This window comes from Glycine max, chromosome 7 (assembly GCF_000004515.6).
Source record: "Glycine max cultivar Williams 82 chromosome 7, Glycine_max_v4.0, whole genome shotgun sequence".
Classification (NCBI taxonomy): Eukaryota; Viridiplantae; Streptophyta; class Magnoliopsida; order Fabales; family Fabaceae; genus Glycine; species Glycine max.
The window spans coordinates 41,480,213-41,500,131 of NC_038243.2; the positions used below are offsets into that span (position 1 = coordinate 41,480,213).

General features: G+C 32.8%; 1 protein-coding gene across 1 annotated transcript; it reads right to left on the reverse strand.

Moving 5' to 3' along the window:
• Positions 1–12,371: 12,371 nt before the first annotated feature.
• LOC100818645 (AT-hook motif nuclear-localized protein 17) lies at positions 12,372–18,050 on the reverse strand. The gene is made up of 2 exons (XM_003528542.1): positions 17,278–18,050; positions 12,372–12,492 (listed from the first exon to the last, which is right to left on the reverse strand). Exons 1-2 carry the CDS (start codon positions 18,048–18,050, stop codon positions 12,372–12,374), a joined length of 894 nt encoding a protein of 297 aa, XP_003528590.1.
• Positions 18,051–19,919: the final 1,869 nt, after the last annotated feature.

The following is a 19,919-nucleotide window of genomic DNA, read 5'->3' on the forward strand; positions in this document are numbered from 1 at the left end:
AAGCATGATAACACTAAAAGTGTTAATTTGGAAAGCACCTCTACAGGAAAGGAGAAAAAGAGAAAGAGATTTGAGGCTGCAAGTGGTTCAAATCAAAAGAAACATGTCATTGACAAGGATAAGTGTTTCTTTTATAAGAAATCTGGACATCAAAAGAAGGATTGTCCCAGATATCACACCTAAGGTTTAAAGATAGGTATACCTATTACTTTGGTTTGTTCTGAAGTTGATCTAGTTTAAGTATCTAGAAACACTTGGTGGTTAGATTTTAGTGCTACTACTCATATAAGTGTTTCTATGCAGGGTTGCTTGAACTACTGAAAGCCAAATGATGTTGAAAGATACATTTATGTAGGAGATGACTAGTCAATAGAAGTAGAAGCAATTGGTCATTTTAGGTTGTTATTAGGAACTCGATATTATTTGGATTTGATAGATACTTTTGTTGTATCATCATTTGGGTGGAGTTTAGTTTCAGTTTTTGCATTGGACAAATCAGGTTACTCTTGTTCATTTGGAAACAATAAGTTTTTATTGTCAATAAATCTAAATATGGTTGGCACTAGTTCTCTAATATGTTATGATAATTTATACTTACTCGAGATAATTGCATCTTATCAAGAAACCTTGCAAGCATCTTCATGCGGTACTAAGCGTAAGATTAATCATGAGAATTCAGGATCATTATGGCACAAGCAATTAGGTCAGATTTCTAAACAAAGAATTAAATGACTTATGTCTGAAGGGATTTTTAATGATATAGACTTTACAAACTTTAATGTTTGTATTAATTGTATCAAAGATAAACAAACCAAAGCTAAGAAAATAGGTGTTTATCAAAGTTCTGATGTCTTAGAATTGATACGTACGGATATTTGTGGATCATTTCCTAAGCCTTCATGGAATGACCAACAATACTTTATATCATTCATAGAAAACTACTCAAGATATGGGTATCTATATTTGGTTCATGAAAAATCAAAGGCCTTGGATATGTTCAAAATATTTAAAACTAAAGTAGAAAATCAACTTAACAAAAGAATTAGGAACGTTCCATCTGATTGTGGGAGAAGCATTAAAGATAACAACCTACATTTTGAATAGAGTGCTAACTAAAGTAACTACTAAAATACCTTCTGAGCTTTTGACAGGGCGAAAGCTTAGTATAAAGCACCTACACATTTGGGGATGTTTGGCTGAAGCACAACCTTATAGGCCCAAGGAAAAGAAATTGGAGTCCACAAACAATTATCGTTACTTTATCAAATACTTTGAACACTCCAGGGGTTATAAGTTTTATGATCCCACACTTAAGACTATATTTGAGATGGGAACTACATAATTTTTTTGAAGATGGTGAGTTTGGGGGGAACAAGGATAGAAACATTTGTTTTAAGAATTGGTTTCAATTCCTAAACCAATTCCTATTCTTGCTTCTAACAATGCATAGTTTATCATACCTATTGTTGTTCAAGAAGTAAATCCGTAACCTCATCAAGATAATGTTGAACAAATCCCTATGGAACAACCTCAACAACAAGTGCCTTTACGATGATTTATTAGAGAGAGGAAAAATGCAAATCTAGATTATTATATTGTGTTCCTTCAAGAACACAATGCTGATAATGGTATAATGAAGGATGATCTAATCAACTTCCATCAAGCCATGAAAATCACTAACTCTCAAAAATGGATTGAAGCAATGAATGAAAAGTATAATCCTTGCAAGACAATAAGTTTTGGGAACTCGTTCCACTACCTGAAGATATAAAAAAATATTTAGAACCAAACGAGATGCAAATGGTAATGTGGAAAGATATAAGGCTCGTCTTGTGGCAAATGGTTACACTCAAAATGAAGGGATTGACTTTAAAGAGACTTTCTCTCCAATTTCTACGAAAAACTCTTATAGGGCAATCATGGCACTAGTTGCACATTTTGATCTTAAGCTTCATTAGATGGATGTTAAGACAACATTTCTCAGTGCTGACATTGACGAAACAATTTATATGGCGCAATATGAAAACTTTGAGTTGGGAAACCCAAGCAAGATAGTTTGCAAATTGACTAAATCCATCTATGGACTCAAGCAAGCTTCTTGATAGTGGTACCATAAATTTCATCAAGTAATTATCTCATTCGGTTTTGAGGTAAACATTGTTGATAATTGTGCATATCAAAATTTTCATGGGAGTAAATTTATATTCCTAGTTTTGTATGTGGATGAAAATCTGCTTGCCACCAATGATATAGGCATATTGAATGAAACCAAGAGATTTCTATCAAAGAATTTTGAGATGACTGATCTTGGTGAAGCCTTCTTTGTATTAGGAATCCAAATACAATGAGATCGTACTTTGGGTATTCTTGGATTATCACAAAGGAATTATATTGAGAAAGTCCTAAAAAGGTTAGGCATGCAAGATTGCATACATGGAAATGCCCCTATTGCTAAAGGCAGAAAATTTATCCTAAGTCAGTGCCCTAAGAATCACCTTGAAATTAAAGAAATGCAAAAGATTCAGTATGCATTAGCTATTGGGATCCTTATGTATGCCCAAGTTTGTACGCGTCTAGATATTGCGTACATTGTGGGTATGCTAGGCAGATATTTAAGTTATCCCGGATGGATCATTGGGTGGCAGCCAAGTGGGTTATGTGCTATCTGAAAAGAACAAAACATTACATGATCACCTATTGTAGATTTGATCGGTTGAAGATCACAGGATATTCTAATTCTAATTATGCTGGATGTCAAGATAGTTAAAGATCCACTTTAGGCTACATTTTCTTATTGGTAGAAGAAGCCATTTCATGGAAAAGTGTCAAACAAACACTTGTTCTTCTACCACCATGGAGCTAGAATTTATAGCAAGTTTTGAGGCATCCAATTATGGAATATGGTTGTGAAATTTTGTCACTGGGATGCGCATATTGGGAAAAATAGAAAGAGCATTAAAGTTATATTGTGACAATAAATCAATAGTTTTATATTCCAATAACAAAAAGAGTTCATCTAAGTAAAAACACATTTACATCAAGTTCCTAGTTATCGAAGAAAGAGTGCAAAGTGAACAAATATCCATTAAACTCATAGGGACAAACTCCATGATAGCAGATCCACTTACCAAAGGATTACCACCCATGGTCTTTCATGAGCACACTACTCATATGGGTGTTGTCAAGATTGAGGATATTTTCAGTATAGTGGGAGTTTGTATTTTGTTTTGTTTAATGTAAGATACTTATTCTTTATGATATTTATCTAATCAGAAATAAAGTTATTCAATTTCCCGTTGTTGTGCTTCACTCTATTAGATTATACTATAACAATGATCTCACTAAAGTAATTAAAGTAGGACCAACTAAAATTAGACATGTTTGATCACATTACATGTAATTTTCACGCTGCACATCCACACTTGATCCATGTTGTTGGTTATATTGTATATGTGACAATTGATGGACCTATGATTCCTATTGGGTCCTTTGTCTTTACTTAGTTGGACTAGAATAGGTCTATGGTCTGATTTGAAAAAAGGGAGATGAAACACATATGCTTCATGAAACTTCAAAAACCATTGCATGTTTACAAGAAGTTTGTCTAATCTCTTAGCTAGATTATTTCTTCTCCAACTAAAGGGGTTCCCTTGGAAACCTCCGTTAATGAGATCACACATCTCCACCATTTGTTGAAATCTCTGCATGCTACGAATGGAAGAATGAGAATGAGATTTATTCCTCTCATGGTTATGCAAGAACACATTAAAATATCCTAAAATTGCCATGGCTCCAAACAAGAAGAAGTAATATTGGTAAGACCATCCCAAAGCTTATTTCTTCTTTGATATTGGGGACTGCCATATACACCAATGATAAGCCAAGGTTCACCTTTACTCAAAGCTAGCCTCATGTGAACAAATTGTTCTTCTGAAGCTAGAACATCCATTCTCGAATCTTCAGAATTCCAAAGCACCCAAATTCCTTCAGGCTGGCCTTGGGCATTTTGGATACGGAAGCTATCAAAGCCACACCTCTTACAAACTCTTTCTACTTTCTTACCACTCGAGTGAGTCTCAATTAAGAATAACAACATTATGTTATAGTCTCTCTTAATGTCACTAATGAGGTTACCAAAACCTCTTATTGTAGTACCCTTATAGTTCTAACTCATCACTATCATTGGACACAAGGGGGGGGGGGGAAGAGGGGGGAGGGGTTGATAGGGTCATGGTCTTCGGTCTGATCACTATCATATGAGACAATGTTCATATCCACATCTTAGTACTCCGTTGCAGAGGACATCAAAACAACCCCATCCAAGTTCACCTTAAGAGTGTGTTTGGATGAGGCAATTTAAAATTCTAAAAAATTTTAAATTCTGAGAATTTCAAATACTTCAATTTAAATTCCTTTATTTTTAAAATTCTGTGTTTGGATACACTAACATTCAAACTAGAAAATCAAAGTCAAAATAAAATGATGAAATCGTTAGAATGAAATGCATGAGTTCGGTGGTTGAGATTACAAACTTCATAATGAAATAGATCTTGTTCAGCGACTTGGACTTGGAAATGATTCGCTCGAACTTTGATTTTCCTCCCTACAAGACCGAACCCTATTCGTTCACTAAACCTCACCGCCTTTGCCGATGACGGCGCCGACGGTTGCATTTCAACCGCGGAAGTGAGAGATTCTAATTCAGCCCCTAGAGACGGCGACGCAGCACGAACAGGTGCGACACCAGAAGGAACGCCGATGGTGGAAGCCGGAGGAGGATCGGATGGTGCATTCACTGGAGAAGGAGCAGGAATTAAGGAGGATTCTTCGTGCCCACGGCCACGGCCGTGTCCTCTTTCGGCGGGAGAAGGAGATGCAGACGGTGGTGCTGGACGGCGTGAATTTGGTTGTTGTTTAGAGCCACCGCGACGAGACATTTTAGAGTAAGAAAGAGGCATGACGTACTCGAGAATGAGAGAGGAATTTCTAAATTCATTCCCTTGAAGATAGAATTTGAATTTCTATTCTTTCAACTAACTAAAATCCCTTTTAAAATTCTAAAATTTTGAATTTCTTTTACTAAAATATCCAAACAGTTACTTTTAATAAAAAAAGAATTTAATTTCCTATAAAAAATACATTACCTAGTTAAATTACCCTATTCAAACGCACTCTAATAGTTTTTCTTGGATCATCAATACCTCCATTTCATATCATCTTATACTATCAAGAAGATTTCAACTCTACACTAGTACTTGATAACTCCTTCCCTGAATTTTCTATTGCCATACTTTCGATTTTTTTGCGCATGGTCTTGTACATTTGGTCTAAGGAGATGAAAACCTCCTTCTTGTCAATATACCTCATAGACTTCGACATCTTGTCTTTCTTCTTCCCCTTTTGAGCCATTTTCGCTTTAGCTGAGGATTGTCCTCCATTATCCACCTTTTGCTTAATATCCTTTGGCACATAGGTTTTCATTAGCTTCGTCATACTTAGGTTCTTTTTAGCACTAGTTTTTTTTTAGGTTTTTGAGGGTTCTGTCCCCCAGTGAAATTACGTACACGAGTCTTTTCTGTGTCCCTAATTTTCTTGCTATGGTCCCCAGTGAAGACCACATTATCAGCGTTGGACTTAGTGTTCCCCTCTTGATGCTCCTATCCAAATTTTAAAATTGAAAATCGAGATCCTCCCTGATTCTTATTCACATCTTTAGTGAGATTCAATTTATGCAATACTAATCCCCCACAATTTGTAACCATGAGGTGGGGCTAAATTAGCAACCAAGCCACCACACGGTGGATTTTACCTACAATGCAACTTGCTATTCACACACTTCGTTTTGCTAAGTACATCCATTTCCTTCTCCTTATTTTTTATTACTATTTATATATACCTTTTAAAACCCTATTTTTATACACCTATCTTTACCTTCTAAATCCTATTCCTAATCCTATTGTTAATATTATTTAAACCTTAATTTTGAACTGCCATCTTGATTTGTATTCAATATTCTTTAAACCTAATTTTTGTAATACTTCATTTTTCATAAACTTTATTTGTGATATTGTACATTTTTCTCCATGTGACATTGTGTTTAAAGGTATGTCCATGGTTGGTTTCATGTATTATATAATGTAAAAATTACTTTGTTTTTTCACATTGAAAATATGAGTAACAACAAGCACAAATTAAAGTCGTTGACACACCATCATGTGTCTCCTCACATTTTGCCCAATGGGAATTCCAAAGATAGGTTTTTAGTCTCTCAATATCTAGTGTCGAAATAAGTATTCCATTCAACAATTAATGATTAGTTATTATTGTAGCTCCTAAAGGAAGGTGTGTATGTTCGATGACCGTCAGAAATTACTTTATACTTTATATAACATATATCGACTTCAAAAAGAAGTTTCTAGAACTATGTGTATTTTTTTAAAATACTTTCAAAAATTACTTTTTGATATTCATATATGTTCTTCCAGAAAATAATTTATTTTCTGTAACTATATTTGATCAAGTAAAAGAATATAATTGACAACAAACATATAAAGAGAAGGAAGGGTATACTTAACATACAAGGGGGGTGTAAATAGTGGTTCATAATTCTACTAGACATATATGAGGTGGCAGAGGTGCCGTCCATAATTTTAGATAATTGGATAAATCTTAGTTTTATACTTACAAGAGGATTACATTTTGCACATTTTCTTTTCTTTTCACATTTTAGCTTTTTTCTCTTTAAATATGCTCTTGACATAGAACGAGTTACACATTTTTTTTAAAATTAGATGATTCAGGCAAGGTTTTAAATTACGATTGCGATTGAAGTCACATTAGAGTTTTTACAATTATAAGTATCGCCCTTCTACAATGTATATTACAGTTGTTGTGACATCAAGTACCCACAACTTACCAAATTTTTTTATAGATATAATCATAATAGCATATAATTGATATTTGTTTCATTTTTATGAGATATCTAAGATAAAAGATAATTAAAAATATTAGCATATGGTTAAGTATTAATCATGATATTATTTAACTCTGGAATAAATAAATTGTAAGACACATGAAAACATACGAGGGCTAACTTGTGTTTTTTTTTTTGCAAATCTTTTAAAAATGTATAACTTTATGTACAACAAAAGACAATGCTTCACATATGAAAGTTTTTTTCCCATTAAAACGTTTAGTTTTTAACATTAAAACTTAAATAAATTATCTTCTCTTTTTTAAAGCAAATAAAACAACCAATGATAAACAAAAAAAAGCAAACAAAAACTTATAAAACATAATTAAGGAGGAAGGAATGATACCTAAAGATTATATTTGTTCATCATAACGCAAGACAATGTCTAATTTTTGGTATCCTGGCCAAGGATTTCATTAATAGATGTAACAGTTACAAGTACTCTTTAAGTAAGCTTCTTTAGGCTCAACAACATGTATTTTACTTACTTCTCTAAACAATTTTCCAAGTTTTGTTTTCACTCAAGTGTCTTAAATCTCAAACCCAAGTAGTATGTTAAACAAAGCTTCTTTAGGCTTCAAACAATCTCACAAATAAAAAGTTTAAGGGTAAATCATAGACTATCAATGTCATAGAAGATAGATGTACAAGTTAAGGCTTAGATTATCTCCTAGACCAAGATATCCAAAAATAACTATGAAAAATAATAAGGAGAGTGATGCATAAAAATAGTGATCGCACAAGATCAAGTATACCCTATGCAGTAGTAACAATTGACTAAAGTTCGATTATCAAACCCTAGAGACCAATTGTATTTTCAAATAGTTAAATTATTGAACTAAACAGTTGAGATAATTTAAAAGAATATTGAAGTATTTTTATGGTTTTGATTTTTGAAAGAAAACAAATAAACTATTGCAAAAGAGAAATTTAAGTGATATTAAAAGCTACAAAGATTATGATTCACTAGTAACAATTTCCCCCCAATCCTAGTTCTAATGAAGTTCCTTCCTCGGTTAACTACTGATTCACAAAGTCAACCATAGCCTATGGTCAAGGTCAAAGGATGCTCTTTTCCTTAAATTATTACTCCAACCATCATAGATATATCAATTTAAGTTAAAGGATATAATCAACTTCAAGTGTAACACCCTTAAATATAGACTTCTAAAATAACCCGCTGATTCCCCTAAAGAAAAGATTATCACAAGTTCGCTTTATTATTAGCTCAAAAGATTAGAAAAGATAGAGGAAATTTTTGCCAAAAAATACAAACTTTCTATTCTCAATTATCAAAACTTATTTTCCTTGTTAAAGTGTGCATAATAAATCATAGTAATCACTTATTGTGTTAAAACTACAAGTCGATGAATAAAAGTGAAATGTTCATGACATAAATAAACCATACATGCTCAAATAATAAGTAATAATAAATAATTAAATCTCCATGGTCACCAAATATAGATAAATAAGTTTCATGTACTATAATAAGTAGCAAAACATAAGCGTAGCATATATAGCTCTAAAGTAACCAGAAACATAAGTAACTAATGATTCAACAGATACAAAAGGTTTGAGCCAAGGTCTACCCATCTCAAAATACATAACAAAAGGGAAAAAACTAAGATTCAGAGCAGTCACTTATACCCAAGTCTAAGTCAGTTGTACCCCAAAAGAAGAAGTATAGTTAGAAGGAAAAGAGGTCTCCAAAACTCATTAGAAAAGTCCTATGAAGAGTCCTCCTTCATCGGCTCCAACTCCATAACAGGGTCATCCTTATCCATAGATGGGTCCTCCTCGATATATGTATCCTCCTCCAAATCTTCACCTTCATCCTCAAACACAAGATCCACCAAGTCTATCCCAAGTGGTACCTAAGACTCAGGTAACATTGATTGTGGAGACATCGGTGCAAATGAGGTAGCATTAGTGTCCTCAGATGGAGAATTAGATCCTGCAGAGGAAATCGCATCATCCACAGGCAGTAAGTGCGATTCAGATTGAATAACCACCTCTAGCACAAGCATGACAAAATGGTAGTATGATGATGTGGGTTGGGTCCATCAAATGTAAAAGTCAACTATATGGGGCCTATAATTTTGTGCATCCACTAGCGTACTATGAAAATGGAGAAAAATGTAGAAATGATCCACATGAAGTGTATCTTCATGCTCCCACCACATCTTGATGACATCAATGAAAAATGGGAGATTTAACGGTGTACTCGACATCGGATCCTGAAAATGGTAATAAGGAAGTGAGTACTCCATCCCTTTAGAAATCACAAACACGAAGGTTAAGTCCCACATATGACCTAGACAACCACCATGTATGGTATTCTTGCATACATCGCTCACAACATCCTAATTCGTAATTCTATTCTCACACAATTCTTGTCTCTAGCCCAACACTGCCACTAAGCCTCCCAGGTCTTCATGGTCTTATGCAACATATGGATGACAATTGGGAGGGCACGTCACATGTTGGTACAGAACATGACACTTTCACCAACCATGGATATGGCTTTGCTCTAGTCAAGAATGCTAAGTGAGGCCTCCAAGTCCCCTGAACTAACCGGAAAAACCCTTATTTGGGTTATCACTTCAACATCCCCCAAGTTCCTTCGAATCATTCAGATCATCCTTAAGTGTACCTATTATATGTCATTCACCCTTTCTTAATGAATCTTCACTAATCCTTTCTGATGAGAAGTATTAATCTTCGAACGATGGTCATGTTGGTACATGTGAATAGGTGTTATATGGCCAAACCTTCCTTCAAACTACTAAAGAAGTAGGAGGGAACAAAGTGGAATGAGGAATGTAAAGCCCATTTTAAGAAAATAACAAGATGCTTAATGAAGCACTCGACTTAGCCAAATAACAAGATGCTTAGTGAAGCACTCGACTTAGCCAAAAAGACCATCAAAGAAGTCCACATGAGAGTCAATTTGTACCAAAGGAGAGCTAAGAAAAGATACAGCAACCAGGTCAATCAAAGAAACTTCCAGATGGGCAACTTGGTACTAAGAAAATGTGGAGAAACCCAAAAAGATGCTAGAGAAGGCAAGCTTGCTGCAAACTAGGAAGAACCTTTCAAGGTTATTGAATCACTTGGGAACGGGACCTACCAACTAAAGAACTTATCCAACAAGGAGATTCCAAGAAGTTGGAACGTTACTGACCTCAATTTTTATTATAGTTAAACTTGTAAATGCTGATGTACTCTTTTTCCTACTCTAACATTTTTTCCTATGAGGTTTTTTGTTAGAGAGATTTAAATGAGGCACACCTGAATTTTCCATTGAATAAAAATATTACTTTTATCATTGTTATTGGCTTTATAGATTTGAGAAGAACAATTCATTTCTCTAACTAGAGACCCAACCTGGTACATATAAAATCGAATAAAGATTTGGCTTACTACATAGATCGACACCCACAGTCGGCTAAAGATAGATAACAAATAACTTAGTTATTTAGCTAAAAGAAGACCAAAAAAGCTAGGTTACAAATAGACTTAAGATAACTAAGTTAATTGACTACAAATAAACAAAAAAAAGACAAAGTTATTGACTAAAATTAAACTAAATTATTTTGGCTAAAAGTAGACCAAAGAAACTAAGTTATTTAGCTGGAAATTAGACTAAAATACTTGACTAAAATTAGACTAAGTTACATAGCTAAAAAGTGAGACCAAAACCAACCAAGAGATTCGGCTAACGTTCAATATACGAACAAAATTTGCTAAACACCATTAGGGTAATTGTATTACCAAGTAGTTCCTAAGTGAGAATTAGAGAATATAACTAAATACAACACTTAGAATAAAAAGGCACTAATTCATATATTAAAAGGGTACCCCATTTGATTTGTCAGGCCTAAACCTTTACAAAGAGAAATAAAAAAACAAGATTAAACTTGAGCCAACTTGGTTGGTGCTTCATTCTCGGGTATTTCAACTTCATTGACCAATTCTCCTTGATGATTGACATCCTTGTCAACATCAAAAAGGGAAAGGTCAACATCCTTCAAAAAGAACTTGACCTGATGGAGACCTTCTCGATATCGACTTCATGAGACTTTAAGATCTTGAACTCAGCCTCACCGAGATCACTTTCCAATTTCTTCTCAGCCTTTTCAGCGTCCACCTTAAAGAGAGCAAACTCCTTATTAAGGCGCTCAATCTTTTTCGTGAGAGCCTTAGCAAAATTCTTACGAAGGCTAATATGATCTATAATGACTCCTTTTGAATCTTGGTCTCCTTTAACTTTGTCTTTGTATCTTCAAGAGACATATGGGAATCTTTGGCTGATTGCAACAAGGTCTCGTTGGCCTTAGTGGCTTCAATCACGGCTTATTGGGCTTTGGCTCACTCAGCTTGAGCCTTTCGGGACTCAACATTGGCCTTCTCAAATTCATTAGCCATGAAATCAATAATTCCCCAAGTTCTTGTTGCCATCCAACTAGTTGAGTATGGAAGAATGTATGAGGTTTCTAGGATTGAAGTCCTTACCCCAAAGAGAAGTAGTTTCTTCCTTCATAGAAAGGAAAGTGAGGTGGCTCTCAATGGAGGAAGGACCAACAATTGGCACTGACTCCACTCTTGGCCTTTTTTAAGGCCTTTCACCTTAAGGACTCGAGTTTTCCCTCTTAGTGGCACTCAGGCTGATGGGAGAGGGAAGAGGAACCTAGTCATCTTCGATGTTGTCCTGATTCTTCCCTTTAGCCTGTCAACTTGGGTAATCAAACTTGGCCATAATTCCTAAAAAAAAGGAAGCCAGGGATAGAACTCGAAAAGAAAGGAAAGAAAAATAACAACAAAATTACTCATGATCCAAATCCACCATCGGAGTTTTCGAGAAAGGCAAGTCCACCAAGGTCTTACAGTAAAGAACCCTAAATAACTTATAGAGTACAACCATACCCTCATGATTGGAAAGAGACATGTAGACCACCGGTTTGGAGATATTTTGATATCCAACCCATCGATATCACAAAACTCAACAGACTCGAGGAAGTCAGTAATAGACTCATAGGTTAGAAAACTATTTTCATAGGATCTGACTTCCTCATGAACCCGACTAAGAGTAACCTGTAAGGGTTATGGAAGGGTACTCCTTTCTGACCTTACTAGGTTTTCTAGGAGGAGGAGGAATAAAAGGATGACAGACTAAGACTTGAATGGTAGTGGCCTCCAACTCTAGGTTAATAACATTATGAGGAGAACTAGGTAGAGGGGACTCAGCCTCATCCTCCCTAGAGATTGAGTGAACTCTAATGTTTGGGCAAGGTTCTCCCTCAGTAGCTGTAGTGCCACCAGCAGGGGTGGTAGCACCAGCGCCAGGATGAACAACACCACCAATTATGGCAGTACCACCAAGGGGAACACTAGATTCCTAGTCACTGGCAGCATTAGAATCGTCGTGATGGTGAGAAGGATCATCATTAGAACGCTCACCAATAAGGCAAACTTCTGGCGACAACATCTTGCCCCTGCTAAAGCGCACAGAACCGTCCCTGGAATGAGACATAATGAAAAGTTGAGAAGGGTTAAAGTGTGTACCTGGAAGGAAATGGGGTAGTTGAAAAAAAGAGATTGGAGAGAAAGAGATGAATGGAGAAAATGGTGTTTGGCCAAAGAAGAAAGCACTGAAGCAAAAAAGTTGGAAAAGAAAATTCATCCCACCTTTTTATAGTCTTTTGGAAGTTTCTGGTGGTCGAAAGGACACATCCATTTGAATCGTTAGATCTTTCCTTGAAGAGATCACAGATCAACGAATAGGGAAAGATGTGACCTTTAGATATCCCATCGATGTTTCAAAATTCAAAGAATGAATAAATCATTGCACTTTTCTTGAAAATGTGTGAAAACATTAACTGCATTTGAACATATGTAACAAATGATAAGATGCTGCTTCAAACTTTTAACCATTTGGACTCAACACTAACTACTTAAATCCCTTTGTGACTAGGCAAAACACTTAGCTAAAGAAGACATCCCTCTCGAAATCAACTACAATCAAACCTGTTAGTATCACTCGAACTTGGTTGGTAAATAGAAAAGTCAATTAAGGACCTAAGATTACTTTTTATAAATAGCTCTTATATCCAACTTTATAGCTTGGGGGACATATGTACTACTCAGACTTGGCAAGCCTCCAAACTCGATGGTCGTCTCAGTAGGCTACTCAGATACAGGAAATATGGTAGATATAATTAAGGTAAGAGAAAAACTCTATCTTTTACCAGAAAGATAGAGATATCCCCTAAAATCGGATGTTATCTTATATTAGAGGAAAAAGAAGATAAAATCACATCTTTTCCTATTTACATTATCTTAAAAGGGAAATTGAGATATTATCATCCAAATTCACTTCTGCAAAAGAGGACCATCAAGATTTTGGTAAACCAACTCTTAGTCTAACCTATTTTTCGATACATGTATACCTCTACACCTTTAATTGGAGCATCAAATTATATTTGTAGGTACACCCCACCATTGTTCATAGAGAAGCACACAGAGGAACAACACTTTGAGAAGATTTTACCAAATCTAGTAAGAACAATATATGTGTGTGTGTATAGAGAGAGAGAGAGAGAGAGAGAGAGAGAGAGAGAGAGAGAGAGAGAGAGAGAGGAATCAACTTACTTCAAGAGTAACTCTTTTAGAGTTACTTCTCATCCTCACCTTTGTTTTCTTAAAATTTGATGATTGTAATAAGTAACTAATCTTAACATTTAGATTTCAAGAAAATGAATGATTAGGATAAAGAATAACTCTTTGTAAAGTTATCCTTGACTATCTATATATGTTTTTTTCCATCTCTCTCCTAACAATTAAAGAAAGTGAAAAGGATCTTATCATTTATTTTTGCTTACATTTATTTTAATAAAATAACAATAAGAAAAAATATTTTATTTTTAACGTAGAATCCGGAATTTCAATTTTTGCCCCTTTTTGAATCTAAAAATTCCTTTCTTTCAATGGTGTTTTGGTTACCAATGACTTTTATTTACTTGGGTATTTGGTGGGGAATAAATTTTTTCATACTCGTAAATCATGATTCCTGAAAGCTATGAATCCCAAGAATCGTGTTTCTTGAAATTGAATAAAATTTGTTTGATTGACTATTAAAATCTTAAGATAAATTTGTTTAGAATTAAAGAATTACACAATATTTTTATAACATTAAATATTTTAATAAAGAGTAAAATGTCATTTTTACCATAGTACAATAAAAAATACTCAAGAAAGTAAGATTCTTACATTCCCCTATTTCCTCATGATTTTTTTTCATAAAAAAACCGATTAAAAAACATTCTCGAAAAATATTCTTTCCCACAAATATTATTTTTTTAAAATTGATATCAAAGATGAAAAATTAAATATTTTAACCTATAATTCTCATAAAAAAAAAAATTATCCCCTACCAACCGTACCCTCATAGCAAAAATTGCAATCTCCGGAAATGATTTATATGATAAACGAATCAATGCTTAGTTTTGAAAAACGTTCACATTCAACTTCAGTTAAAACAATTTGTTACAATTGTTAAAAGCATATTTACTTGCCATAGAATCACATTTGGGAAGGAGAATGGAGTTGAACAATGGAATACAAATAATAACATTTTGAATATAATTCATTTTGAATTCAATATTCATAAAATATTTTATATTTATACTGTAAAAGTCATTCAATATTATTATGAGAAACAAAAATAATTTACAAGTAAATTTTTCTAACGTATTTTTTTTCAACATCAATTATATAATTTAAAATAATCACACTAAAAAATTTTAAAATATCATCGTCCTTATTATTATTATTATTATTATTTATTTTTATATTTTTAACGTGAAATAAGTATTTATCATAAAAAATCATATAATAAAAAATCATATTTGAAATATTAATAGACTCAATTTTCAAAAATCATATAACATAGATTAAGAAAGATGTTTTATTAAATTGAGTTTAATAAAACTAATTTTTAAACTTTATTGTATGAACATTAGTTTTATTAAATTTTAAACCAATTTAATTACTAATTAACTGATAAAAAAAAGAATTTAGTTCAACGATGTCTGACACTTTTTAAAGACTGATCGACCATTGTCTGGACTGTCCGGTTGTTTTACAAACATTTATCAAACTGTTTTAAAACATATTATAAAAGTGGGCCAATACGAAGTTGAAAACGCTAGTCAAAGTATTGCGAATATCCTTAAACGCTAGTCATCAGAAATTAGTAATCTTTTGACCATATTTTTAATTAAATAATGGAAATATTTAGAGAATTTCCTTAAGCACTATCTTGTAAAATTAAATTTAATATATCGGTTGCTGAGTTAGCAGTCAAATTTACAAAAACTATAATTATGATAGTCAAACTCCCATATCATATCAAATATATCATTGATAAATAATATAAATATTTTTATGCTAAAAATTAAATATATTATAATTTAATGCTGCAATAATATCTGATATATATATATATATATATATATATATATATTCTCCCCACATGTATTACTACTAAACCTGACTATTGTTTCACACGATTGTGTGTAAGTGAGAATTCAAAATGTCCGTCATAAAGAATTTTCAAAACTTTCACAATATCATATTAAAGAACACATTTTAATTAACTTTTATAATATCTTAGGTATTCCATTGTTACATATTACTTCTTTGCTCTCTAATTATAAGATTTTTTTGCCAGAAGTTTAATTATTCCTTTTTATAAGATAGTTTTATAATTTTAAGATACATTAATTAATTTTTTCCCTTACATACTCTTTCTTAATTATTTTGTCTCTAAATATTAATAAAAAAATAATTAAGTGAAATGATATTACAAATAATTGAAAAATTTAATATAATTAATTAAATTAATTATTTTTTAAGAGATGTCAATGAATTAAAAATGTCTTATAATTGGAGATGGAGGGAGTATTTATTATTCACAAATAAAAAAAATTAACAAATAGATCAAAAAGAATAAAAAATTTACAAAATTAATCTTATCATTAATTCATTTGTAGATTTTATTATCCATTATTAATATTATATGGGACATATTTTCTCGCATGACAATTACTATAGGATAGAGGGAGTATCTAATTAAACCATAAGCTAGAAGATAGTAAATATATATCAAATGTAAGATGTGTGTCCAAAGTCCAAACAGTCAAACAAAACATAAATTTTTACAGCATAAATCAATTTATTTTGAATGGTGTCACCGACTATAATAAATGTCTTAATTATTTTATTAAAAAAATCTGAATGGGTAATAAATAAGAATGTAATTAAAGAATTCATAACATAACAAAGAATTAAATATTTATGAAATGTATGACACTTTATAAGAGAAATGATGTAAGGATCTTTAATAACAAAAAAGAGAATGAGAATTTCCGCGAATTATTCATAATGGAATAATGAAAGCAACTTGATGAATTGAACATGGTATAGTCCAATGAGTCATTCGTAGCCTGTTCGTTCAAAGCACCATGCACCTGTGACTTACCTTCATGCTCAACATTAGAGACCATAAATGAAGCATCGTTCGACGACAAACAAAAGAAAGAAACACACCCTACTATGCTATGGAATTCCATAACCACCCACTTGACACACATTAGCATTGGCTACATTAGACACACACAAAGAAACTGCAATTTCTACTTAACATGATAATTGACACCTCAACAGTGCAAAAACTCATTTAATAACTGTTTTTTTTTTTTTTTATCTTCCTTCTTGTTAGATTATACTGTATGACTTATCATATTCTCACTTTTCCCTCTTCTGTTTCTGTATCTCTCATAGTGTTGACTAGCATTTATTGTCAACAACACAATATTCATTTCCACTCCAAAATCTATCTATTCAATTCCATCAACAAGAATTCCGAAAACCATCATGCACTTTTGCCATAGAAGATCTTGGTTTTTCATGAACTTGCAACTCTCTCAAAGGAACAAATCACATGAACGGAAATAAAATTGATATGAAAAAAGAAAGAGGCATTGATTAATTGAAGAAATTCATTTAAAATAGATAAGTTGAAACAAGTATGTTGAACATGATTTTGCATCTAACCTAAAACACCAGCAAATAAAGCATTGTAGAGACCCCCCTCCTCTTATTTTACCCCCATGACAAAATCTAACAACTAACACACTTCCAGCAAGACCCATAACATGAACAAAAAAAAAACGACACATTTAGAGAGATCTTTGTTTATTTGCTGTGTTCTTGCTCTCATGTTGTCACTTCAGATCATTCACCACCCACGAACTCTGCAACCAACCATGTTGAACCCCAACAACTCGTTACCCCCATTAAAATTTTTAGAGATATTGTTATAATGGTTGTTATTATTGTCATCCCCGTTCCTTTCTTTGTCTGTAGGAACGTACTTGTACATCACAGGGTTCTTGAAGGTGGAGATTGTAAGGCTGACATCATCACCGGCGATGACTCTACCGCCAATGGCGCCGCCAAATACTTGGCCTTGAGAGGTGGAAAAGCTGATCCCGAAGGATAAGGGAGGGGGAGGGGTGGCTCCAGGGTGAAGGGTGTAATGGTTGTTGTGTAAGTAGGAGCCGTTGAGCGAGAGCAAGGTGAAGGGCCCACGGAGTGTGAGGGCAGCAACACCATGGATAGAGTTGTGAAGGGTTACTTTAGAGATCGTGCCAGAGGCACTGAGGATGGTGAGGCTAACGTGGCCTCGACGAGCAACATCAAGAATGGACTCAATGATGTCGCTGCCAGGGGTCACGTTGACAATGACGAGCTTCATTGAGGGTTCAGCGGGTTGGCCCACTGGGAAGGAAGTGGTCTTAGGCTTGTTCTTGGAGCCTGGGGGCCTGCCACGCGGCTTCTTGGTGGGTGGGGTTGCAATAGGGAGATTCTCTAGGGGTTGGTTTGCAATAGGTGATGGTGGACAGCGAGGGAATTGGGAGGAGGAGCCAGTGAGGTAGTCCCATGAGGATGTCGAGTCTAAGTCCGAGGAGAAGGAGTTCTGGGAGATGGAGATTGCCATGGAATTGGTTGTCATTGAGACAAAAAGGGAAATGGAATGAGAGCTGGAAAAATATGTAAGAGGTGTTTGAAATGTTAATGAAAGAAGAAAAGATGCAAGAACCTTTGTTTTTATGGTGTGAAGGTTTGCTTGTGAAGGGATTTATAGGGTGGTAGTGGCAGTGAATTCTATGAATTGTTGTGAGTAAACATGAAGGGGCGTGTTCTGAGGAAGGTTTCAAGTATGGAAATAGAGCCTGGTAGTGTGAGCGGTTATTGAAAGTGGGGTCTCTTTCATGCACAATGCAACAAAAGTATTTACATTAAGACTCAAGAAATTTATTTATAAAAAGGTAATGAAATTAAAAGTTAGGATTATAGTCAAAGATTTTGAAATCATTAAAATATACATATATGACTAAAATTACTCTTAGTAAAATGAAGAATTTTAATAATATATATTTTAATGTATTATATATTAATTAGGTCAATACCATGTTAGACTTATTAATTATTATTGGACAGATAGATTAATTAGTGTGAAATTTTTTTCAACTTAAAAAAGTGATTTCAAGTTTAAATTATTAAAATGCAACATGTGATCTCCACAAAAAAAAAATATTTAAGCAAAAAAAAATATTATAGTCGTTAATTCAAAAATAAAACTCAACCAGACATATGCTATTATGTGAATTTTATTCAACAATAAAATGTATTTAAAAATATGAGTCATGAGAAATAGAGTTCAATGAAATACTTGTTATTGTGTGAATTTTATTTGGATTTTATTCAATAATAAATTGAAATGAGTATAAATAAAAATTAGTTAAAAGTTGTATTAAGTTAACTTTTCTAATTGCATCATGAAAAAGTTGCAACGAGAAAAATATTGATAAAATAGTTGAGCTCGGTAAATTGAATTGAATTTTTTGATATAGTTTTAATTATTTTTCATCTTATTTATATATGAAAATAATAATTAAAATTTGTAAGAAAAGTTTCCTACCTAGGAATAATTTAAGTTGTAAATATAATTGCAATGAAAATGACTCATTTTAGGAGTTTATTTTTTGTTTACAAATATCTTTCAAAATCTTTTATTACTTTTTAAATATATATTTTTAGTTAGGTAAAAATCATTGAAGACCTTTTAATTAGAAACACAATTCAATAGGACACTTTGTGGTATGCAATTTTAATAAATACATGAAGGAAAAGCTTTGTCACCCATAGTTTATGATATATTTGTGGTTTGGAATAAATAAATAAAATAACTCTATGAGACACTTATTGTCATGTAAATTTTGTTATAAATTTATTTCAATAATAAAAATTTTATTAAACAAAATGCAATCAAAATGCATTGTTTAAATTTCTCTAATATAATTAGAATAAAAAAATGATTAGATAGTACCAGTAAAATAGTTGAGTTTGTTATAAAGTTGTTGGAATTCATTTTGAAATGTTTTCTTCTACTTAATCAATAAGATTAATAATTAAAATTTATAATATATATACATATATATATATATATATATATATATATATGGAGAGAGAGCGATAAATTATGCTATAAATGTATATATAATAATAAAAATTGAAATTTTAATGATGCACTTTTCAACCAGTTAGTTCTGATCAAAATATTTTTATTGGGCAAATTTCTCATTACACCCGTTAAAAGAGAAATAGCATTTAATGAGATTTGCATTTTTAAATAAAGTAGCTTAGTGTAATTCACATCATATAATTTATAGTAGTTTTTATATTATTTTGAATTTTTAATTATTTAGTTTAAATTTTAATATATGTATGTTAATAGATATGTTAATAAATATTTAAACATATTTTTAATTGGACATATGCTTCAAAAATTATTAATTATTGGGGTGTTGTTTTAGGTAGA

What these genes read in the sequence shown, in the direction of transcription:
- LOC100818645 (XM_003528542.1), bottom strand. Translation starts at nt 18,050, where the DNA reads ATGACAACCAATTCCATGGCAATCTCCATCTCCCAGAACTCCTTCTCC. An exon ending in GGTTGCAGAGTTCGTGGGTG is followed by an intron (nt 12,493 to 17,277) that starts GTGAATGATCTG and finishes GTCTCATTCCAG; the next exon opens with GGACGGTTCTGTGCGCTTTA.